A 25,496-nucleotide genomic window follows, 5' to 3' on the forward strand; every position below is an offset into this window, starting at 1 on the left:
TCAGGGAGCCAGACTCATCCACTGCCCGGTCGACGAAACCTCGGGCTTTATTGTGGGCTGCCTCGTTCCCCGGATTCCCCGAATGGGCTGGGACCCATATCAATTCGGAATAATTTGGTGAGAATTTGGTTGCGTTAAGGATTCTAAGGGAGGTGTTTGTAATTCGCCCTTTAGCGAAATTATTGATACCCATTTTGGAATCGCTGAAGATGATGCTCCCTTGGGTATGCGCTAGGGCGAGGGCTATAGCCGCCTCTTCTGCCGTTTCAGAGGATTTCGTTTTGATTGTCGCCGAGACGATGTGGTCACCATTCTCGTTCACAACCACAATTGCAAAGGCATTGGTATTTTTGTATTCTGCCGCATCTACATAAAGTGTTCCAGCGCACTGTCTGTATTTGTTATGTAAGGCTTTGGCTCTTGCTTGTCTTCTACCCTCATGGTGTAGGGGGTGCATGTTTTTGGGGAGTGGTTTGATTAGTAGGGCCGTCCTATAGTCGCGGGGTAAATCTACTTTAGCATCGTTATTCGTAGGTTGAAAGTTAATTCCGAGCCTGGTAAGAATACTCCTGCCAGTTCTGGAATTGGCTAATCGCGCTGTTTGAGCCATTAAATGGGCTTCTTTCAGTTCATTGTAGGTGTTATGTATTCCTAACCAGTACTCCGTGTCTACGCGGCTGACAGCATTTTGAAACTAGCGCCATGCGTGGTGTTCTTCGTAGCTGCGCCGCTTGGCCACAGATGGCGCCAGCCGTTTCGCCTCCTGGATTTAGCGCTTCTGTTTTTGGCGAGGGCCCTCGGCTTGGGTGGTTCCCTTTTGGTTTGCGTGTTGTATAACTTTTGAGGGGTGCAGAACTTCGGCGTTGCTTCGGCCACCGTACTCTTGGGGCTACGTTGACGCAGAGTCAAAATTTTTCGGTGAGTTTTCTTCAGTTAGTAAAGTCAAGTCCGCTGTCATTCGCGCTCTGAGGGATGGTAAGAAACTTTGCGCTCGCGCAGAAGGCGATGCGCTGGGGCGATTCCCCGTCCCATGTTTTCTTTCTTGACGGGAAACTGTATTTCGGTGAAGGCCGACATTCGATACGTTTCCGCTTAGCCAACTTTTGAGCGATGTGCTTACGGAATCGGCCGCTGTTGGCGCCTGAAGGGCGCAGAATGTGGGTCACATTGTCGTTATTTATGACAGCTGTACGCGTCTTACATTCGTTGTTTAATCGGCTGTTGCTTCAATAGCTGAAGCGCTTCAGCATTTTCTGATTTCTCTTAAATCATTCATGCTCTTGGTGCGTTGCGAGAGTTATAAGAACTAAACAGGTGCGAACACGATCTGCCTGCCGGCGTGCTTTGTATTTGCGCTCTTCGCCGAAATAGCAGGTCGGATCCCGTTACATCTTGCGCCAAGCGACATGGGATGGTATGTGGCGTTTAAAGTTTAGTCTGTTCGTTTGCTTGAGCAAATAAATTTAGAGCGCCTCGAACACAGTGTTTATACACCAACCCGACTGGCGCGAGTTGTTTAGTTTCGGTTACGAAAATGGCAGCGCGTTTCGTCCGGTTACGTATTGTGAAGGGCGAATTATATCTGTCGACGGGCCGCCTTCGAAGCGCCAAGAGTAGCGCCTGCGGCCCAGCGAAAGAACGGGCTTGCTGTTCTCACCACATGTTCCTTCGTCGCGTTCTTTCATGCGTGAGTCACCGTAAAGAGGCTTCCCTTCTTGCTGTCTGTCCCTCACTTCTTCCCCTCCTCTTCGCGAATAAAAATAATGGAAAGGGCGTCTGTGCGCCATACGCGCTCGCGTAAGGTTTTTGTGCGTCTGTATATGTTCCTAACCTGGGCGTAGTTCTAGTGTGAGACCTGCGCGCGTTTGCGAAAGAAAATGGATGTTAATTCTCGCCCACTAAAATATATGTATTTTTGGTGCGTGTTCGCAGACTTTACGCTGCCGCGTCATGTGGTAGAATCGCGATATCTTCGTGACGCGCGCATGTATCTTTTTGTTCTTCCGGTGCAGACGCTCTGCTCGCGGATCTGCAGCAGACGACGGCGAGCCTGAGCAACGGCTCATCGCCGATGTACTCCAGCATCAACAGGCCGGGAGGAATTGGAAAGGATCACACCATGAGCCACTCCGTTACAACCGAGCGCTACGACTACAAGCCCACCCCTGACAAGACGTCGGTGAGTTACCGATCGCCAAACTTCGCACAGTAGCAGTTTCCGTTATTGGTATGTCTTCATAACGACTCAAAGTATGCTTGCACTATATCAGACTGGTCATAAGCTCAAATCAGTAAGTAGCATTATGCGTGAGGGGACTGTGAGAGATTGATGTGAAATTCTTATATTTGTAATTGTCCGTTTCGTGTACGCATATGTGTTCAATGGTTTTGCGGTTGATACATAACTTTTGTTCTCTCACTCAAATAGACATCTCACTCCTTCTGCAAAAATTTCTGGACATGGCCATGCTACCAAATATGCTCAGTGTGACAGCTGTTGAAGTTCTACTCTGCCACCATGTCAACACAGATGGCAGAGTAGTGGGAAGTGCAACAAAGTGCTTCATTTTCGAGGCATAAGCATGCAGTGTTTGAAAGAGAAATGCAGTCTTCACTGTTGTGCATATAAGGTCGACTGGCATTAATTCCAACTGCTCAGCACACTACATTTAATGTGAAAGTACTATTAAACGCTGTCCAACCATGAATCTTGTTTGAAACCTTAGAGTAACTCGGGTAAGCTCGGGTTAGTTCGGAAGAGCGTTGCGCAAGCTCCATCCAGTAGGAGGAAGCTCGGGTAAGTTCGGAGGAGTATTGCGACAGCTGTAGCCAATGGGAGGTTGGTCTTGGCTAAACCTAGCTTAGCAACAGCCCATGCAGAAATAAAATAAATATTGCCACGACTGGGCTTCAAACCCGCAGCAGTGCGAACAGATCAGCTTCACTGGCCACTGCACAAGAGCACTATGCTATCGCCACAGCCGATCATGCCTTGTGTTAAACTGCAACACACTCTCGCGCTGTGCATTGCACATTGTCATCTTCAACTCCCACCTGTGATGCGAACAGATCAGATCAGCTCATGGGCGTCCGGAGGGGGGGGCAAGGGGGGGCGGCTGCACCCCCCTGGAAAATCACTCACTCGAACCGTGAGTGATGGCTGCACGCCAGGGGCGGTGGTGCGCTCAGCCAAAAGGGTAAAAGCAGCCCCGCTTCCACGCTTTGGGTCACATCTGCGAAATGCCGCGTCCGGGCGCGCGCCGTTCCGCCGTTTTCAAACCACGCCATCGTTAGCTCTACTAGAAGGTGACCTGTTGCAGACATACAGCGGCACTGGCGAGCATGTGTTTCGAGCCGTCTTGAAATGGGTGTCCGTTTCTTTGATCTCTAGACAGATAGCGACACGGAGGCAGACAGATGCACAGGGCATCTTGTTTTCGCCTTCGTCGCTCGCTATAATCAGGATACGTTCGTACGCCGGCCACCGATGAATTCTTGAGGAGGGAACGACAAATCAGCCGTTTCCACCCCCGCTTTGTCGGGCTGTTCAGGGGCAAGCGGGCGATGAATTGGCGCCGCCGCCCCTCACTGTCTCCTCCGATCCACGGGAGAGCGCAGTTCGGTAGAGGCGCCGCTTTCAGAATCTTCGGCAAAGGGGATTAGCTGCTTTTGTTCACGGCGACGCAGTCTCCAGAGGCGCCCCCACACCAGCGTTCCTTGCGTCTTCTCCGAAGACCAGCACCTTTGGTCAACGCAGCCCGATGGCGCCTGCCTGGCTCGTCTGTCAACTCTGGCTGGGCCTCAAATCACAACAGCGCCCATCTACTGTGCGATGTCAGTGCATAGTAAAGAGACCCGGGTGGTCGACATTATCCGGAACTCTGTACTACTCCGTCCCTGATAGCCTGAGTCGTTTTGGGGCTCTGAACCCCATAAAAACACAAAAACAAATTTTCCGACCGGAGTGGTGAGTGTCCCTTCCCCTCGGAAGTCGCGCGGCGTTCCTTTCACCCCTAAAGTGCGCATTCGGGGATATTGCGCCAAGTAAGCCCTTGCACGTGTGCGCCCCTCTGTGTTTGTGCTTCGGTGTTTTTAGTGGCCGGTTGTCAACGAAGGTGAGAAAAACCAAGACAGCGGACGAGCAAACGACGAGCGGCGAGCACTCAGCAGTGTGTGTGCGGTTGCTCGACTGTATGAATGCGCGAGCAAGATGGAGCGAGGTGTATGAAGCTGCGAGCGTGCATTTATCTTGTAAATAAGTTTTCGTTGTATATATAGTCACCTTTTGTCTTCAACGTACGCGTTCAACCGTTTTTCCAATCAATGTGTATGATGAGTGTGCACCGAGAGCGTGTAATGAAGCACAGAAATGAATTTGTCACCCGTGTAATCACGCCATTCGCCCAGAAAAATCCGAGGCGGCTACAGTTGCTGTTCATGGAAGACTGACTGATTGGTTTTGTGGTTTTGTGGGGTTTAACGTCCCAAAGCGACTACGGCTATGAGAGACGCCGTAGTGAAGGGCTCCGGAAATTTCGACCACCTGGGGTTCTTTAACGTGCACTGACATCGCACAGCACACGGGCCTCTAGAATTTCTCCTCCAAAGAAATTCTAGCCGCCGCGGCCGGGATCGAACCCGCGTCTTTCGGGACAGCAGCCGAGCACCATAGCCACTGAGCCACCGCGGCGGCCCGGAAGACTGACTGAGTGACTGTAGTTGCGTGTTTGTGAACATATTGTGCTGAGTGTTGGTCATCAATCCGGGTGAGTCGAGAACCCGTGTGCAGCAAGACTGAGCACTCTTCTCCACGAAGTGACAGTATCATTTTGCATTTTTATTAATTTTAATTGTTTCTTCGTTGATAAACTCCAATGCATCTCTCCTAGCCACGCTTTAATTTGCTGTTTGTAATTTTTCTTTCATGTGTGCATTTGACTTATTTTTATTTATATATAAATAAATAAATTTACTCCGCAAATAGTGCCTTTTCGCTACGAACATACCCCCCCCCCCCTCCGGCGCCAACAACCAATGCCCCCCCCCTGCAAAAAATTCTGCGGACGCCCTTGGATCAGCTTAACCTTGATCAGAGCTTAACCTGAGTCTGATATCGCCAGATATGCCGACGACCCAGCTAAGCAAAACCATGACCCAACCAGGCTAAACACATGCTTTTGCATATCTGTTCGCTGCATTTTTCACTTCTTGAATAAATTAACGCAAGTGACTGTTTGTTGCTAGGCTGGTATGGAAACCTTCACTGCATTTCTTGAAGGTCTGCCTCGAGAAGAGTAGTATTGTTACAAATGAATCCATGTTTTCTGCCCAATAGTAGCCGAGCTAATTGCGAAACCATGTCTTGATGGTATTCGTGCGCCTGTTCATGGTGGATAAAATGCTGCAGGGCCACTTTTTCTGTCTAGAAAATTTTGAGAAACTATGTTGGGATAGAACCTTGGCCGCAGCGGCTGTGCTGGTTGGCACCAAATGGAACATCTTTATCCACTCAGCGGCCTGTGCATTAATCTGTATTCTTAAAGTATGTGTTACTGAATGGTGTAACAACTCATGATGAGAACTTGAAATAGGGATTTTTGCATTGTAGGCATGAGTGACATATCCAAAAAGGAGACTAAGGAAGAAATCTGGAAACTGTGGCCAGTGAAACTGGCAGGCAGCAGCCAGCAAGAAATAGCTTTATTTGGGCTATTATTAAGTTATAATTGCAGCCTTGTTCTGCATTTGTGTCTTTGTTTTGATTCCTCTGCTCTGATTATTCATTGCATTATGAATATGTTTTCTTGGCTCACTGTGTTTTCAGAAGCCATTATCTTGTCACAGGAAGGTTGTAGGATAGTGGGGGAGGGAATGAATTGCATAAAAGCTTGCATAAAATAATTGACTTCAAAATTCCTGTCTCTTATTGGAATGAACACGAAGTTAAAATTGCCTATATGTTTGAGTAAACAGCATATAATTGAATAAGGAAGACCAGTTGTCATACGTGATGTTAATTTCTCATGTTGGATATGGATTATACATAGGTTCTGGGATTATATTCTGTGTATCAAGTACAAAAGGAGAGTAACAGTCCTAGACTGCTCATTAAAACATGTAATGAAAAGTTTATTTGAAGAACTTCACAACAAACATAGTGTATGTGTTAACCTTTTTTACCTTGATCTCATCTATCTTTGCAGCCCATCTACCAGAACCAGTACATTGTGCGTGAGATGACCACTACCACCACAACCAACCGCACTGCATCACCGTCATCACCACGGAGTCGTGGCTACCTGGATGGCCCAGCCAGCCCTCCGACACCACGGCGTTCCCCAATCTCCAACAACCTCTCAGAGCTGGACAACCTCTTGGAAGACCTCAACACGGCCAAGTTCCCACAGGCAATCACACCATCGCCCCCAATGTCCAGGAGTAGAGGTGAGCCCCTTTTTGCCAGTTGCAGTTTCATAGGCAGGCTTTCAGCAGTAACTCAGCACAGCCACCTAAACTACTGCAGCTTCTGGTCACATCCTTATAAAACTAATTGAAGTTTTCATTGGAGAATGTACTCATCATTACTCTTTACTGGAGTTATTTGGTGTATAGATGGTTTACATTTGCTTACACTTCATTATATGGTCAGTTTGTAGTGAAATGGGCTCCACCTAGGGCCTCCAGCATTAGTAATGAGTGTGATTATCATAGTCAAATATCTCTGCTCTGCATCTGCTGGGAAGTTGAAAATGAACACTACTAACTTCTGCTCCCTTCTATTCCAAACTTCTTGTTCTCAAAAATGAGGATATGTGGGAAGGCCATTTCCTGGAACGCTGATTACCTCAGAGTTGCGATATTGGTCGATCACTGGCATTGATTCGCACCAGCTCAGAGCACGCATGGGCACTCCGTACAGAAGCAGTACAAAAGCAGTCGATCGAAGGAGGTGAGCATTGCCATTGGCCTGATAGCTGCAGCTCATTGGTACATGTTTGGATGTTTAATAGCACTTACCAAGTTGTTCAGTAGCTTCAGGATGCTTGTTTCAACATTAGCAGTGTACCAACCTGCCATCTGGTAGCAGTTGGACAAGTGGCTGGGCAAAGGACGTTGAAGTGCAGTCTTTGGACGATGGCTTGAATGTAAATGGGGTGTGAAAAAGAAAGCTCAGTTTCTACATACTTAAGGCAATCCATTGCTTTAGAAATTTTTACATAACAGCGTTCCTAGTATGGTGCCTTGCAGAAAAAAAAAAAAAAAAAACTTACCAAAGAGGAAACCTCTGTCTTTGCAGGCATGCACAGGCAGGCCAGGGCACTATATCTGAAAAAAGTATCTTCGATACAGATACCTGATACCCTCAAAAATAGTATTTCCTGTACCAATGCAAGGTACCAAACCAAAATTGATTTCCAATGCAGATGCCTGATACTTGTATCATCGATATGTCGGCAAACTACTGAAATCGCCAGTATTAATGAAGCTGGTAATACGGTTTCCTAAGTTAAAAAATTTCTGCGTGGTTTCTGGAATTTTTTGTGTATGTGATACAGCGCAGTGTATTTGACAGGGTTTAAAAGAATCCAGCCGCATGGACTTCTTTAAGCTCCACTGTAGGCGCAGCTGGTTTTGTTAAAACTTTAGCATTGGAATGAAGCCATGATGGGGGGGGGGGGGACATTGAAGCTATTACTTCCATGAGCAGCCTAGCAAAATCTTTTTAGTGCGATAGCACTTATAGTGGCCATTCCCCAACATTTAGCCGTTGTTTGTTTGTTTGAAGCCTGACTTGTGACAGGCTACCCATCGGGTCGTGGGCAGCCTGCCAGGTGTGTGTGTTTGCAAGGGCGTCCGCAGAATTTTTTGCAGGGGGGGGCCCCATTGGTTGTTGGCGCTGGAGGGGGGGGGGGGGGGGGGGGGGGGGGGGGGGGGGGTATGTTCGTAGCAAAAAGGCACTATTTGCGGAGTAAATTTATTTATTTATATATAAATAAAAAATAAGTGAAATACACACATGAAATAAAAATTACAAACAGCAAATTAAAGCGTGGGTTGGAGAGATACATTGGAGTTTATCAACGAAGAAACAATTAAAATTAATAAAAATGGAAAAAGATACTGTCACTTCGTGGAGTTTATCAACGAAGAAACAATTAAAATTAATAAAAATGGAAAAAGATACTGTCACTTCGTGGAGAAAAGTGCTCAGTCTTGCTGCATACGGGTTCTCGACTCACCCGGATTGATGACCAGCACACAGCACAATATCGTCACAAACACGCAACTACTGTCACTCAGTCAGTCTTCCTTGAACAGCAACTGTAGACGCCTCAGATTTTTCTGGGCAAATTGCGTGATTACACGGGTGATAAATTCATTTCTGTACTTCATTACACGCTCTCGGTGCACACTCATCACACACATTGATTGGAAAAACGGTTGAACGGGTACGTTGAAAACAAAAGATGACTATATATACAACGAAAACTTATTTACAAGATAAATGCACGCTCGCAGCTTCATACACCTCGCTCCATCTTGCTCGCGCATCCGCACAGCCGAGCAACGGCACACACACTGCTCGCCGCTCGTCGTTTTCTCGTCCGCTGTCTTGGTTGTTCTCAGCTTCGTTGACAACCGGCTACTAAAACACCGAAGCACAAACACAGAGGCGCGCACACGTGCAAGGGTTTACTTCCGCGCGACTTCCAAGGGGAAGGGACACTCGCCACTCCGGTCGGAAAATTTGTTTTGTGTGTTTTTATGGTGTTCAGTGCCCCAAAACGACTCAGGTTATGAGGGACAAAGTAGTACAGAGTTCCGGATAATGTCGACCACCTGGGTCTCTTTACCATGCACTGACATCGTACAGTACACGGGCGCTGTTGTGATTTGAGGCCCAGCCAGAGGTGACAGGCGAGCCAGGCAGGCGCCATCGGGCTGCGTTGACCAAAGGCGCTGGTTTTGGGAGAAGGCGCAAGGAACGCTGGTGTGGGGGCGCCTCTGGAGACTGCGTCGCCGTGAACAAAAGCAGCTAATCCCCTTTGCCGAATATTCTGAATGCGGCGCTTCTACCGAACTGCGCTCTCCCGCGGATCGGAGGAGACAGCGAGCGGCGGCGGCGCCAACTCTTCGCCCGCTTGCCCCTGAGCAGCCCGACAAAGCGGGGGTGGACACGGTTGATTTGTCCTTCCCTCCTGAAGATGCCCTGTGCACTGTCTGCCTCCGTGTCGCTATCTCTCTAGAGATCAAAGAAACAGACACCCATCTCAAGGCGGCTCGAAACACATGCTCGCCGGTGCCGCTGTATGTCTGCAGCAGGTCGCCCTTCAACAGAGCTAACGACGGCGTGGTTTGAAAACGGCGTAAAGACGCGTGCCCGGACGCGGCATTTCGCAGATATGACCCAAAGCGTGGAAGCGGGGCTGCTTTTACCCTTTTGGCTGAGCGCACCACCGCCCCTGGCGTGCGGCCATCACTCACGCTTCGAGTGAGTGATTTTCCAGGGGGGTGCAGCCGCCCCCCCCCTTGCCCCCCCCCTCCGGACGCCCATGTGTGTTTGCGTGTTTATGTGTTTATGTGTGTGTGTAATGTATACTGCCAATCATGGCAGGTGCCAGTTCAGTTAATGACTAGTCACGAGAGGTTGCTCGGGAAGAGCCCGAGCAACCTGGGTCGCACAAACCCCACCGGTGGCAGCACCTGCCATCGCAGGGCTGTGGCTCATCGCTTAACCGCTGCACCACTGCGCCGGGAGTGGTATGAGGACTCCCAGTGATCTATGGATGTCAAGTAGAGAACGACCAATTCCGCATATATGGGCATTAACCCATTATTGCTATCCGAACAACTTCCATCCGTGAATAATGGATCCGAACACTGGAACCAAAGTGAAAACCAAAGTGCTAGTGCATCTAATTCACATCTGGCCTGAATACGCAAATCGACCATCAATTTTTTTTAAAGCTAATGTTAACTTGGAGCTGTTTCTGATGCTTTTAATATGTTACTCCAGTATTTACTGGTTGGCTGTGTCTTTGCCCTGTGCTAAGTGAAATCTCGGTTTGCGTGGGGAAGCCCAACAGTTATTTCACCGCGATAATGTTTAGTACCCCTATCACACAGGCATGGCTGAACTCCTTTAAATTCCCTTTCAACCAAGGCAGTCTTTATATCGAGAGAGATGCCTGCCGTGTCACACGGCAGTCCTTAAGGGAAGTAAACGAAAAGAAGTTCATAGCGAAAGGAGATGGATCATCTCTCTCGAAAGGGTAAAGGGAGTACTCTCATTTCTAATGTGCTTTACTTCCAAGCAAGTGAATAACGTTTTACTTCAATAATTTTATCTTTACTACTAATTGTTGTACTTTTTATTGCATAACATAAGCATTCAGCATTCAAGCTCACCTAGTTATGTTTAATTCTAGCGACCGCACTACACTCTCAAACCAGGTGCTTGACTGCTTGCCTTGACTGCGCCATTTTTGTTTGTTTTGATCTGTCATGCATGCTCACATCTTGCATGTATAGCCAGTGGAGCCGTGTAGCATTCTTCCATGCTGTGTAGCGCTACGATGGACGACGCATTCGCACAACCTGCATGGCCTCCGCAAGCGAAACATCAGAGCGGATAATTCGTATAATCACAGTCCATTATTGCGCAAGCATCGCACAGTGCTGCACCTAGTGTCCAGCAGAGTAGACTAAAGCGTTGTGCTGAGAAGATGCTCATTTCTTTTTGAAAAAATGGTTTTAAATAACATAATTACATTTTGTGAGAAAAAAGACTTGCAAAACATTCCAATTGTTTTGAACATTATTCTTTTATGTTTTTGTACTGAATGAAATGTGCCTAACCAGTCCCTGGTGGATCCTCAGAGAAGCTCGCTACTGACAGCATGACACGGCAACAACTTCTTTGAGGCGAAACTCCCTTGGGCTCCTTTAGGCCAAGGAAGTCCAAGGGAGTTTCGAGTCGGCCTTGTGACAGTTGCATAACAGACGTTTGAAGTTGAAGATTCAAGGAAAACAACCAACAAGAAAATGGCTAAAATTTTTTATTACACAAAATATACTTGCTAATCTTTGCTATTCTGATGTTTTTTTACTTAAAGGCAGTAACAACATTTCCTAGGGCTGCCAGTCAGAAAGAGCCCTATGATACGGCCGTGCTTTGAGCAGAGCAAGTGAAAAAAGCCTCTATACAGGAACCACACGAGCACGTTGCTGTGTTGCAGTTTGTGAAGGTGCCTTTTATCTAGGGATAAAAGTGAAGCATAGCCACATTGACTCAAGGATCCTTAAGTTATAGTTAAGAAACTGAAGTTTCACTGTAATGCTTCTTGAGGACTGCGGCTTCCTTCAAATGAAAGGAATGCATCAGCTGACGAATTTGACACTGCTGGCACTGATGACCCCATTGGCCTGGAAGTGGATAAGTTCCTGACCTTTGTCATGGCTAGAATGGAAACAACAAATTTTCTGTTAGCTTCTGAGCATTATGGTGGAAGTCTTCCATTTTTGTTGGCAACCACTGCAACCCCTATATGAATATTTACGGGTGAGGGATGGGACGCAACAAAATACTAGCGTGAAAGCGGAGGTAAAGGAGACGGAAAGAAAGATGTGGAAAGAAAGAATGCAGGAAAAATCGGCGCTAGGCATATATAGGACACGAAAACAGGACATCAAAAAAGAGCGATTATTCGATAATTCGCGGGGCAGTTCACTGCTTTTTGAGGCTAGGACAGGGACTGTGAGAACAAAAACGTATAGGTCCAAATTTGAAGAAGTGGATATTTTGTGCTCTGCTTGTAAAACGGAAACGGAGACCATAGAGCACTTGGTTCTGAGGTGCGCAGAACTCCGCCCAGCCCTCCCAGAGGGGGCAGCAACGGCCATGGAGGTAGCGCTGGGATTTACTGGGGAGGACGGGCGAGTGGATGGGAAAAGCGTGACATTGACGAAGGGGAGGTTGGAGGATTGGTGGCGGAAATCAAGGGAGGGGAGAATTTCGAGGGGAAAAGGATAGACAGATTAGACATTGTAAGAGCGAAAGGGAAAGAAAGGGAAAATAAAAATAAGTTAACAATGGGGGAAGTATAGGCTAGGTGGCGAAAGCTACCGCCCGGTACAAAGGGTAAAGCCATTATCATCCATCCATCCATATAGGGGTGAAGGGGTGCTATTTCTACCATACCGGTTAGCTTGTGTACTTGTCCCTTCTGTCGTCGAGTGTGCAGAAGCGCAACGTATACATTATCTTCCAAACAATGAACGATGGAAGAAAGGCAACTGACCGAGCCCACTGCACTGCCACTGTCCCTTCCTAATTCTTCGCCACTTTTTTCAGTGCGCTACCGCCTCAGCGAGTGCCACCAGCCGAAAGTCTGACTCACAGTAGTGTCAAAATCGGTAGCAACTCTTTTTTTGAGTATTGGGTATCATTAAGATACACGATTGACTAAAAAATTTATTTTTGATACTGATACTGCGACACTTTCATTTTTGGCAAGCAAGCAATACCTAATACCGATACACAAAAAATGTTGAAAGATATTATCGAAGTTACATATATCTTCAATGCTGCCCGTGCCTCTGCATAGGTAATCGCATAAAATCACAGAAAAAAAAAAAAGAGGTGTTTAGAGGTGTTAAGCCTGTCTGTGCATGTGTGCAGTAATGTGCCGCAAAAGTGTCAGTCATGAGCCGTACAGCATCACACTCATGGACGGGCCTAGCAGAGTTTCGCGCCTCGTGAAATGCAGCGTTCAAAGCAGCGGGGCTCCACAGCAAGGAAAGTGTCACAAACGCTAGCTGAGGAGGGAATTGCGCAGCCGCCTGCTATGCATACTGAGTGCTGGTTGCGGCGAGAAGAAAAACACCGTATAGGCGAGTGAGAAGGGGGAGAGAGTTGTGCACAAGTCGCGCATTGTGAGGAGGGGCTGCACTAAACTGAGGAAATGATGCATTAAAGGGACTAGGAATTAGGTTCAAAGATTGCTGGTTAATGCATTTAATGTGTAGAATGAATGTTTTTGGAGATGGAACTGGCAACTTATTATTAATTTTGGTAATTGGGGGGGCTAAGCTTTTAGACATGTTTTGGGGTAGGAATTGACCCTAATGCTGGCCTTTTTACAATGTTCGTTTTTGAATGCTAGCTTTCTCCTTTCCTCTTTTGCCTTGTCAACCCTGCATGCAATTGACTGAAGCTGTTGAAAATTTGCTCTTGGTTCTGTTGCCAAGCTGCAAGCATTAATTTTCCTTTTTTGCTTTGTATGCAAGAGTATTATTTGTATATATCTACTTTCATGAAAAAAATTTTTTTTTTGAACAAAAATCGCACAATCTTGATGTCCTATGCCTTCTGCAACTGCTAAAACTGGTTAGTGAGGGATGTTTACCATTAGTTTTGCAGAAAACAGAAAGCTGTGTGCTTTGGAAGGTTTCTTGATGTCTGCTTACTTAACTTTCGGTAACAGTGGTCAGCTTGACTGGCTATTTGATATCACTGAGCGTTCTGCATCATAGGAAGGTTTATTTCCAGCTGCTTTTGTTAGTTGAGTGCGTACCTACTACAGCGATGCTAATTGCAGCCAGAATAATTTTCAAGGTGCTGTTGCTCTCTGTAATGTTTCGCATATGAGAACCGTAGAAACTAATATATTTCATTTCATTTCATTTAATGTGGTTGAAAAAGATTGGGTCAAACCTGATCTTTTTCCAAAAATTTCATCATCAAGTGGCAGAGTTTGCTGTTATGTCTGAATGCTGAGTCGGACTAGTTGGTGAGTTAACACCTAAAATGTAGTAACTAGCATGAAAAGACAAAAGACAGCGGACAGAAAAACAGACGGGATGAATGTTAGACTTGCAACCAACATTTTGGTACGAAAAGCAGTAGTGCATACACATAACTTCACCATGCTCATGCAAAAACAGCTAATAGGTGCCACCAGCATAACGAGATTTGTGTAAGGTTGCGAGTCTGGCTTACGTGCTACCTCTTTCTCTTCTGTCCGTTTTCCATTTGCACTAATTGCTATGCCTCAGAAGATATGCTCGGAAATTAGCTCTTGGCGAGGACCCATTTCAGAAGCTTCTAGGCATATTATTTGGTCATGTATATCTTAATCCTTTATCTTTTTTTAACTTTATGCCTGGCCTTTATGCAGCTAAATAGTGCTAGTTAGAAGTGAATTCTGGATGTAGAATTGTTGCCCTGATATATTTTTGGCATATTTGTATCACACACTATTACGTGAGAGGAAATGCTGCTCTAGTGCTGCTATGCGTTGTAATGACAACTGCAGCGTTGAAATATTTCAGTCCTGGACCACTGACAAAAAGAAAAAGCTTGTAGCCCACATGCGCCATCTGTTGTCAGATTTAGATGCCTTTTCACCATCACAATCTGTGGTGGCTGTACTTTACTGTAATGTTTTTTACAAATACTATTACATTCCTTGATAACGGACATGCTAAGGTTCGTTTTCTCCTGTACAAGCAAGGTGATGCTGAAAATATGGATGCATGATGTGTGTGCACAGTATTGTCTTCTTTTAATTAGCAAACATTGTTGCCAAAAAATGGGAATTTTGAAAAGGTTCCCAGACAGCTCCAGTATCTTCCCATTAAACAACTAAAACTAACGCTTGATTTTTACCCCGTGAGTTTTGAGAACTATAAGGCCAGAAATGTGCAGGGCTTTAGTTAGGAAGCACGGTTCTAGGTGTGCATTTGATAATGCAGAAGTAGTATATAAAATTAACTATACTGTCATTCCTGAGGCGAGGTAACTGCTTCGCAGTTGTGGCAGAAATACTTGGTGGGGAGTGTGCGCAGTGACAGAAATATTAATTAGTGTGAGCCCTGCAGGAGCTCACCCTGTGCTTAATAAGCATATCAGGTTGGTGGTGAGTGCGTGGTTTGAAAGGTTTAACAGGGACACGCATTCCTGATTATCTTCTGAAGGCATTGCTAGCGGACAGAGTGATGCAAAATGGCTAGAAAGTGAAGACAGAATAGCTTGTGTCTGTCACTTTCTGCCTGTCTCATGTCCTTTTGTGTGCTATTAATGCCTCAAAACATACTCCTTTTTTCGTCCTTGAGCTTTCAAAAGCAAAGTGAAAGCTGCATTAGAAAGCTGAGCAGTTCACTTTTCCTTCTTCTTTGTGCGTGTGTGTCTGCCCTCTTGACCATGTGTGGCCTCTGTGTCTGAGTTAAAGAAAGATCAAATTTTTCCTCCACAATTCCCTCATCTAAAGCCTCGCCTTGCTCCCGAATCTGCCCCGACTGGAACAGGGGTGCAGTTCGTTCCAGTTGTCGCCAGCAATTGCTATTTCTCATCTTTCTGGACTGCGCATCATAGATGCGAGGCTAAAAATAATCTTGGCAAAGGTGCACTCTGTTTTCTCTTTTTTTGCAGAGGCATCTACTGTTTATATATACATCCAGCTCTTCTGCTGAGTGGAAACGCAGCCCTTGGCACCGGCTACATGGTCAGCCACGCGTGTCAAAGCATTGCTTAACTGCTGATGCCACTCTTTCTGACGTTCTGTGCGTCTCGAAGCTCTAGTTAGTGCCTGCGTAGCGGGCTGGTGATAAAGCAGATTGGAAGGAGAAAAGGTGATCCTAGATTTTATGTGTGAAAAGAAAAAAATTAATGAAAAGTCTGATACAGGTGTGGCATCAAGCTTTAAAAGGATTGTTTAGTAGCTTTTGAGCAGAAAGGACACCTGATACAAAAAAATAAACACTTTTGCTTAAACCTAAGTGAAGCAGGTATCGCTAACTTAAGCCTCATAAGTTATATAAAAGGGACTGTGCCCTAGATTGCACATTAATAGGGAGACGTTTTTGCAGCCAGGCACAAGTAAAAGAATATCGATGTGCTGTCAGTATCAAATGAAGTGTAAACACAACAGTTGAAGTGCAAACAGAATGAGAAAGTCTTAATTCAGGAGGTTTCTAGAGCAGCTGATTTCCTTTCCAGCAGGTAATATTTTTATATTTGCATTTCATTTGGCAGTGATGGTGCATGGAAATATATCTCAGGACAGTTCAGCTCTGCAACTGAGCTGCTTGCCGGAAAGCACTGAATTGATTTCACAGTTCTGCTAAAGATGCAGTGTCATTTGCTCTGTGCCGAGTCTTGCCATTCGCTGTTCAGTGCCACTCCTGAAACACACGCAGCCCTTGTCAGAAAATTGCATGGTCCAAGCAGCCTCTATGCCATGCTTTGGAATTTCTGTGGCGCAGTTGGCACTGCAAAGTCCTAGATAGTGAAGAAAGCTGGTCTCCGTTTTGCTACCTTGGAGTGGCAACAGCGTATCAGTCTGGTAGCATGGTCAAGAAAGGGCTGGCAATAATTACGGAGGTGCCCGCATATTCTACAGTGCAGCTGTTAGTAGCTCATTTTCACTCTCTTCATCAGCGTTGGCGTGATAGCATATCTGGTCATGTGATGATCGGCCTCACGGCGCTGGTGGTTTTGACCAGATGGCGCAGGCTAAAGATTTCAGGCTTTGCTGGAGAGGTGGCATGCCAGAAACATCCTGGCTTCTTTTCCATTCATGTTACAATTGTTGCTTACGATGCCTTACTTTTGAGTGGCAAGATATACTCTGTGTAGAAATCGAGGGATAGTGATCTCTCACCTCCACACTATCTCTGGTTGTGAGTTCCTATCCTCAATTGTGAGTCACTCTTTCACTTGGCAAATTGTAGATAATGTAATTAGTAATTTTAATGCTGTCGTGTAGTAAACGGTATGGTAAGCAGTAAAAAAAAAATTTTCCTATTTGCAGCAGTTTCAGCATTCAGCATTAAGAGAGTAGCTGAAAAAGTGCTAACCGGGCAAGGGGCCCACAGAGTGACAGAGTGAGAAGCCCAGGTTTCCACAACTGATTTACGTGTACATAAATGTGTAAAGGATGTTTGTACCTGGTGCTTTCTAGATTCTATTTTTTTTCTGTGTGTGTGTGCTGTTTCTACTACGTTGCTTATTGTATTTTACTTCTGCATCTCTCATTCCTCAGTTTGCAATTTTTCTTCACTGTCAAGACGGAGGGTTCTCATCACTTTAAGCTTGATTGTATCATTGGTTACCACTCTCTTTACGAAACCACTTCACTGCTGTTTTCCTTAGGTCCAGCGAATGCAGTGGCAAGGTTACAGGACTTTCAAGCTTTCCTTGATCAGGGGGCAGCAAAGAATCTTAGCCACAGCGCCATTATAGTTATCCATTCAATTCATCATTGTGGCTGCTGCAGTTGGAAAGGATTGTGGAGTCCATTTGTTTGCATTCAGCATTTTGTGTGCTATCAGTACATGCTGGAAAATTCTGTTGGCCCAGGTTCATGGTGCTTAAACTCGTGTTTAAGCTGTTTGCATCTCTCAGAGCCCACATGCTGTTTTTGAATATAAGGCCATACAAATGACAGGGATGTGCTTTGTTTTCACCCTCTTCATTTTAGTCTTTGTGGAAGTTTTGTTTCTTGGACTGGATGGTATTGCAGTGGGCAGCGATAGCACAGCGATAATAGGGACACCAGAGACAGGCAATAAAAGTGGTCATTTCGTTCTTTTTCACGCTTCCCAGTGGCAGAGGTCACAACGACACGTGAGGTCTCTCATGTGCCGAACGGGAGGTCCCTTTCACCATCATCGCCTGTGCGGTACCGGCCACCCTCCTCACCACGCTCCTATGAGATGGAGCCAGCCATGGAGAACCTCCTCGATGACCTCCAGAGTGCTGTGCCCCAGCAGGGTCGAGGAATGTAAGCGGCACGCACTTATTTATTCCTCAGAAACTTCCTTGTTGGGTCATGCAGTGAGACAGTGCATTTGCACCGATTCTTTATGTCTAGGTAGATCCAGTTTCAAAAGGGACACATTATCTACGTTCAAGCAATGGCTACCCCATAAGCTGAAGTGAACAGTGCACTGTTTCCTTTGTTCTAAGGAGTTGTCCTGTGGACAGGTAGTGCCCATGAAACATTTTCAACTTCAGCGCAGAAGTAGCAGCAAAATTTGAGTGTGGAGTATTCAGTGCGGCAACCAGAACTCTCAAATTCACAAAAGCTATTTGTAACAAATGTAACAGCAATGTAACAATGGAACAACTGATTTGTAAAAAATGGACTAAAATAGCATGTGTGAAAACAGTGGTGAGCAGCATTGCAAGTGACGCCCAAGACAGCTGAATGTCTGGGAAGAAAGTCTCAGTGGCTCTGCGCAGTAGAAGTTTTTAGCCTGTAAAACTATTACTATCTTCGTGCACCTAGTAAAATGTTGAGTTGGGTGAGTTGGTATGACTTCATTATGCTAAAACAGCTCAAAAAAACAATGGACGAGAAGAAAGGCACTCAGGATGAGTGCTGACTCACAACTAAGGCATTATTCACAAACCCTAGCGTTTATAAAGGAAGAATCAAAGGCATGGCACATGGAAGTAGTAAAAAAACATGCAAAGAAAACCCGAACAAAGATGCGTGCAACGCTCAAAAGCTACCAAAAAACTTGAGCTCCTTATCAGACGCACTAATGAACGTTTTATTGATGCAGTTCTGTTGCTCCTTCACAATATGAAAGGCTTCTACAGCTTCCCGCATGGACTTTTCTGTTTGGATGTAAATGGCCCGTGCATGACGAAACAATTAATGCAGTTGATTTTTTTTCTTTTTCCTCTTCATTACCTCAGAATCTTTACAGTGAGTCACCAGATAAGATAGGTTGTTGCTGTTTGCTAAATTGTTTTTGTGCTCTTGTGAACGCTTGTTCGGGCAACGCCCAGTCTGCCTAATGTATTGGGCTCTGAAGGAGAGGGGAAACCTGTAAACTCCTGTGCAGCAGGCAACAAACTGATTGCTATTCACGACACCGCTCTCTTTTTCTCTCTTTTAATCTCTCTTCCTTTGGATTGCTGGGCATATCTGCTTGAGCTTGATAGGGGGTGAAAGAAGTACTCAAACCTTAAACCTACATGCTATGTTCTTTAGCCCGTGGGAGATGCGATGTATGCATAATAGAACTAAACTTTTTCCTTTTTAGGCCGGTTGTCGTGCACTTGCTGAACGTCCGGTCATTTCACCACTGGAGTAACCGAAAGCATGCCCCTGTTGTTACATGGTTTTGGTACCCAGCATTCTCAATCCCGGATAAATGCAACTGGAACTTTGCACCTAAGTGCTCAGGTACTAATGCTGAAATGTAAGGATATGTGAATTGGAGGCTTGTTACTAACTAATGAGATACTGCATAGCGCACAGTAACCCAGGCATGCATACTTGAAAGTACCATACCATTTCGACTCCAGCCACTCGAAAAATGCATGTTAGGTAAAGGCTCAGTTTGAGTGCAAAGATTTCCCCAGTGAGGGCTGTTTATAGTAATGTGTCATGTTGGAGAAACACAATATTATTCTTTTCACTGCCCTTTCTGCCCAATTTTCCACACTTCTACTTTGTAGTTTGTGCAGTTTTATGTTGGATGATCTGTGTGAATATGCAACAGTATGAAACCATAAAACAGTAATGTGGTCAAGCTTTGATTGGCTTGTAGCAGCACCCCCTCTAGACGACTGGAGCGGCCGAAAAAGATGGAGTGACACTAGCGCCGCGCTAGAACACTCGGGCGCCAAGATTGCACTCGGACAATGACAAGGCATCAAAAGGAAACCAGTTCTTGAGTCTGCAACCGTTTGGTTTGGGTCCTTCCTCCTGATGGCGCTCTACAGGCTAAATAAAAGAGTAACTTAACAGTACAGTTAAGTCTCTGAAAAGTATGGTAGCATGATATTTGCTCTGAAAAGTATAGTTGCATAATATGTGCTCTGTTGTTGGAAGCTGTGTGACATTAGAGTTGCGGTAGCCAGCGTACATTAACGCTTTCAGGTGACAGCTTTTTCTGAGAGTGTGCTGCAGCTAGCAGTGATTTGATTGTTTCAGTCAAATTTGGCATCCTTCTTGTCGCAAAAATGTTGGTCCTTTTGGCATATAGCAAATGCAGTAAATAATATTTCACAAAACAGTGAGCTCGGTAGCACGTCATCCCCTATTTTTATGCAGACAGATTTTGCTGTAGGTGATGATCACATTAGTTGTTTTTGCTCAATATTAAGCGTAATGTGCATCTGCGGAACACAGAGTGATTCCACTATCCATCGGGTGCTTACGTACCAAATCCTGCCATTTCAATGTTACTGCTTCTTGCCAACCTGATTCTTTTTAAGAAATTTTGCACATCTTTGTAAAAACTTACTGCTGATCATTTGCTCTGGAAAACTAACAAATTCCCTTTCTTGAGGCCGGAATATACTGTTTAGGTGGCAAAATAATTTTTTTCAATCAAAACGAAAAATGCTGCCTGAAAGGGTAGAGCTCTGTTAACACAGGTATGTGTCTAAATGTGTTTGAGGAACACAGCTTGCTCATAATGAAGCACAAATGCACTGAGGAAATGAAAATCTGTGAATTTCTAGACTTTTTTGTCGAGCATTGAAAATTCAGCAAAGGTCATACCTAGCTTTTGACAAAGCATGTTCAGTGCAGCATTCCTTTCCCTTGTTGCAACATGCTGGTACTGCTCTGTAGAAGCTCTCAGATGGGCATCACTTCTTTCAGAAAGCTTACGTCATCACTTGGATTCCCCCTTGTCACTTTGTGTTAGATCCTAGTAAAGCTAGGGCTACAGCAAAGTGGAAAGCTACTAACTCCCCTCTGCTTCTCCCCTCCGTTTTTTTTTAGCAGCCATTTGTGAGAAGCTTTGAAGAGCATCGTTAAATATAGTCACCTGAACGCCCTTTCTTTTTCTTTTTGTACTAGTCAGTCGATGTCTGCGAACTCTTTTTCACCCAGTTGCACCGGCACTGTCTTGTGCCACCGTTTGTTGCTGATTCTAGCGTGTGTCGGCCCGCATTGATGGCTTCTGTTTAGCGCATCTGTTCTGCCCGTCACTTTCTCTTGTTGTCACGAAGTCTACTGCGGCAGAACCTTTGAGATTGCCACAGGGAAGGAGGCACGTGCCAAGCCCAACGACACTTTCGAAGCGGGTGTCCCTTCCCCTCTGCCATATAACTGCACACGACACTCAAGTGAATTGGAGGTCAGGCTCTCGTTTGTGGTTATATGGAGCAGTCTGCGAGGGGTCTGGCACGGTCCTGAAGTGGGTTTAGGGCAGCACGACGGGCATCAAAAAAGAAATTGCCCGGAGGGGGGAGCCAGTTGGAGTTGCAGGAAGGGGGGGGGGGACCTGGTCTTTTTTTAGCACTTCCTTCTTCTTCCTCTCTTCCTCCTCTCTGTTGGTTTGCACACGGCACATTCACCTCGCCGCTTCTGGCTGGGGCTTGTTTCTGTCTCGTCGGTGTTGCCTCAAAGGAGAGACTGTTTATGTGGCTGACAGCTGTTGCGTTGCTTGGTAGGGCAGCATTAGCAGTGTAATGTTTTTTACACTAGCTGCTCAAAGATGGTGGCATGAGTAGCATTTTTGGACTTTTTTTCCTTCTTCCTTGTCCTGCTCTTGGTTCCTTTGTCTGTTTGTTGTGAAAGCTCTAAATGCCTTCCTGGCTGTCAAGTCTTGGAGGGAGAACAGTTTTTTGGCTTCAAAGCCTATTTTAAATGGAGTGATAGCTGTGTGCATCCAGGTCTCACAAGTTGTCTGCCTCAGAATGAAGGTTTTTATTACTCCAAATCATTTTTTGTTTATTTTGATTAAGGGCAACTTGCATGTCAGCTTGTGTAACAACATAACTCATTCATCATCACTTGTTGCAAATGAGGCAGCAATTATGTAACACTAATGCAGAAAAACAAAAGTGAGAAGTCCTTAATCCAAGCTAAGTTTGTTTAATAAAGTTTTGTGCTGATGCAACCGCTTCATGTTCAAACATGCTCTTATTTTTTCTCTTTTTTGTCATAAAAGCTGGAGTTACTTTTGCCTCATATTGAGTCTTACAGCAGTGGCATGAGAACGTACCTTTTACCTCAGCAGTTACTTTTCACATCAGAAATGTTGTGAAGTGATGCAGAAGGACTGCATTTCCTGAGATTAGATGTTGCTCGGAGCCCTGCTATTTTGAGTTATCATTGAATCAATGCCAATAGGAGGGCATAGGCCAAAGGGTGCTGCTGTTTTTATCTGGGGACGACATTCGAACTGACATCCGCATTTAAGGGGTACACGCCAATCTGGGGCAGTAGGGCGTCAGCTGCAGCTGCTGCTTGTCAGAAGTGGCACAACAGGTTAAGGACATGTCAATTTTACGTTGCCAGTTGGACGCATTTTTTTGGTTTAACGCCAAGACATTTTTTTTTTTTTCCCCTGACGGTGCCAAGTAACACTGTGTAGCTAGAGCAGGTCATTTCCTGTGATATCTTATTTCTGCAAAGAAAAATTAAAGAAGTGAGCCACAATCTGTGCTGAGATCGCAGAATTCGCTGCAGCAGATGCAGCATGGGGGTGGCAGTGGTGGCGTTTATGTACAGGCGGGATTAGCCTTCCAATGGTCTGCTGGCAGCTGCTCCATCTGAGTCACTTAATTGAATGAATGTGTCTACACCACTGCCTCAAAAGGCCAGCATCCTCTTGAAACTTTAGGAGTGTTTTTGCCACATCTTGCTGCTCAGTTCATGAGCCCTCGGGGGTAGACAGTGCAAGAGACATTGCCAACGGAGCATTCATTCTCCTCAAGTTGTTGCACGGCAGTGACCTTGTTGTTGCAAACATGTGGGCACATTAAAAGGAAATTATTCACCTACGACAGCACAATTGACACACAGAGGACACAGAATGAAGTACCAACATTATGGTCATCAGAGGAAGAGGATAGGCAAAGATATGCACACATCAAAGCTTGCTGGAGAAAGCCTGGCTTGGGCATTGTGAAGTGCCGGTGCTTTAATTCAGGAGAGTGTGGAGGTGGTTCCTAATGAACGCATATCAATAGAATCTGTTTTGCCCATCATGCTGCATTCAGCCCGAAAACACCACAGAGCCCGAAGTCTCCCAAGTCGGCAGTGCGCAGCTATGGCACTCCAACTCCTACTGCTTCATCTGCAACGAAAGAGCTGGATGACCTGATGGCGTCACTTTCAGACTTCAATGTAAGTGTCTTGCGATATTCTCTTCACAAGCACGCATGCAAGCTTATGCAGATGCATGCAGCTATGGTAGTTGCTTTTGCTGCACCACATTCATGAAACATGAAACACTTAAGCCAAAAAGAAAAAAAAAAGCTGCGGTACAATCACACATCTGATGCGACAATTCTGTGAAAGCATTTGAATTTACTCTTAGTGATTACTTTTGATGATTTTACTCTAATGAATGCTCTTACTATAAGCCAAGGCTTCACACAATTTTTTTATTGCAACATCATGCTTTCTGGCATGAAGTACTTATTTTCACATAAAGATACACGCTGGATTCCCGCAGGAAGTCTAGCAAGGTCCGCTGGTAGGGCAGGCAAGCCTGCGGCAGAATTTTTTTTGGAGGGTGAAGGTGGTCAGATATGTGTGGATGCTGCTTAACTGGGAGATTTAAAAAAAAAAAAAGGTAATTGGAGCATGATTAAATTTGGCTTATTTTCTGAATGCCTGAGGATGGTAAAACTGGGCACAAATATGCTGGCACATATAGTATATAAAGGGCAGAATTAAAAACTTCTCTATCACCTGGCAATGCAGCATTACAAACACAAATTTTAGGCTGTTTTACATTTAGGGTTAGCTTTTTGTATTTTGGTAGGCCTCCTGGATCTCTGGCAGCTGACGATTTAATCTTGCTTTGATGAGTAGGTCAAACAATCATTTCTGCTATTATGTTAACGATCCATGTATGTTTGCTGGCAGAAATGTAAATTATTATGTGAATGTCGAAAAAGCAGTGACTTGTTTTTCCTGACTGGTGCAGATCTTTGTCAGGGAACAAAGCTGAAATGTTCGGAACGCCGAGCAAAATCTCATGGCCAGCAACATTACTTGCCGCCCTTAGTGCATGCATGGTGATTGCGCTGCCATTCCCTCTCCCAGTATAAGTGACCTCCCAGAAACGAAAGGAAAAAAAGAAAGAATGGAAAGGAGGGCGCCTTTTCTCACCTTTCAGGGCAGCGAGTCGGGTTTCTTTCACGCTGCTCGAACCCAAAACAAGTGGGGCTTTTCTTCCTCCCACCGATGCCCTGCGCGGCCAGTCACGGTGGGGGCGGCAGCTCGGGCCAGGGGCCGCTGCTTCTCTTGGCACGTTGCCCTGGTTGTGTGCCTCTTCTTTTTATTGCTCTGCCCCATGCCTTCTCTTCTTCTAGTCTCCTTTCTTTGTTGTTATTTCCTTCATTTTATTTTTTAACCCCCCATTTTCCAGGACGGTGTTTATTAGGCCGAGAAAGCACGTGCTAAACCCCCAGGGAGAGCGGGGTGCCCCACATAGGTGGCGGCGATGGTGGTCTGCTCTTGTCCCCAGGTTGTAAAGATAGCTTATTTTTTTTTTGTTTATTTCTTTCTTTTCTTTTGTTTGTGCGAGTCACGAGAATGAGCAACTACGCACTTGGTGGTGCATTGATGATGTCATCTTCTGACATCACCTGTTTTTGAGCTCCCTCCCACTCGTTCAGACCCCACCCCTCTCCGCTTCGAACGTTTCCAGTGCCCACACTGTCTCTTCATCCTTTCTTTTTTCTCTTCCTCCTCTCTCTCTATTGGCCCTGTCATCCAACTGTGGGTGCTGCTTCTCCATCTTTTTTTCTTTCCTTTCGCTTTTGCTTTCTGGCAGCCCAGCCTAGAATGTGGGAGGGTGGAAAGGCACTCCCACTGCCTCAAGGCATCTGCTGGCATCATAAGTGCTTGGCTGTCCACTTGTGCCCTGAGAGCTCTGGTGGCGGGTGGCTCCCGACTCTGCGTGCATGTGTGTGTGCATGAACCGGTGCTGTGTATAGAGTGTGGTGCTTGGCCATCCGTCTGAGAAAGAGGGCGTGCTCCTTGGTGTTCGTTGGCAGGTGTGTTGTGCATTTATTCTCCCTGGATACATGTGCCTTGTGAGAGGAGAGTGGACATTGGAAAGATAAGTGGTTCAGTTGAAGGATTGTGGTATTCTGCTGGTCTATGAGAAAGAGGGAGGTTGGTCTTGTGAAGTTTTCTGATGTACCAAGTGCCAGTGTGTTGTGACAGGACTGCTGCTGTTATGGAAGCTCTTGCATGGAACTTCAGATTTGTGTTTGAATGAGAGCACTCTTGCATGCATATGTAGGGTGGTTTCTCTGAGGAAGTAAAAAAATCTTGCATCACTCTGCTGTACTGGTGAATACAAATTATTATTAGATCATCCTGGTAAACACTTTTCAAAGCTCAACTTGAAATAAAAGAATCCAAGATAGTCTACCGGCACAAATTATTCAGAGCTGAGTTTTTTGGATAAAGCACTGCTGACATATAGGAGACCAGGTTGAAAAGTATTTTGTGAGAGCTAAAAAGGTCATGTAACGAATAATAACCATTTACAGT

At 45.5% G+C, this 25,496-nt stretch overlaps 1 protein-coding gene across 5 annotated transcripts in view; it reads left to right on the forward strand.

Annotated features, from left to right (window-relative positions):
- Pax (paxillin) overlaps positions 1-25,496 on the forward strand; it is a 77,601-nt gene that overhangs the window by 39,140 nt on the left and 12,965 nt on the right. For 4 of the 5 annotated variants that reach the window (XM_089575135.1, XM_089575133.1, XM_089575134.1 and 1 more), the window contains exons 2-5: positions 2,013-2,179; positions 6,204-6,444; positions 17,609-17,786; positions 22,982-23,108. In XM_089575135.1, coding sequence (XP_089431261.1) covers positions 2,013-2,179; positions 6,204-6,444; positions 17,609-17,786; positions 22,982-23,108 — 713 coding nt within the window. Of the gene's footprint in view, positions 1-779; positions 919-2,012; positions 2,180-6,203; positions 6,445-17,608; positions 17,787-22,981; positions 23,109-25,496 lie in introns of those variants that run through there. The other variant, XM_089575136.1, reaches the window with a different exon arrangement.

The sequence above is a fragment of the Amblyomma mixtum genome, chromosome 2 (genome assembly GCF_055824585.1).
Source record: "Amblyomma mixtum isolate Tamu chromosome 2, ASM5582458v1, whole genome shotgun sequence".
In the NCBI taxonomy this organism is placed as follows: domain Eukaryota; kingdom Metazoa; phylum Arthropoda; class Arachnida; order Ixodida; family Ixodidae; genus Amblyomma; species Amblyomma mixtum.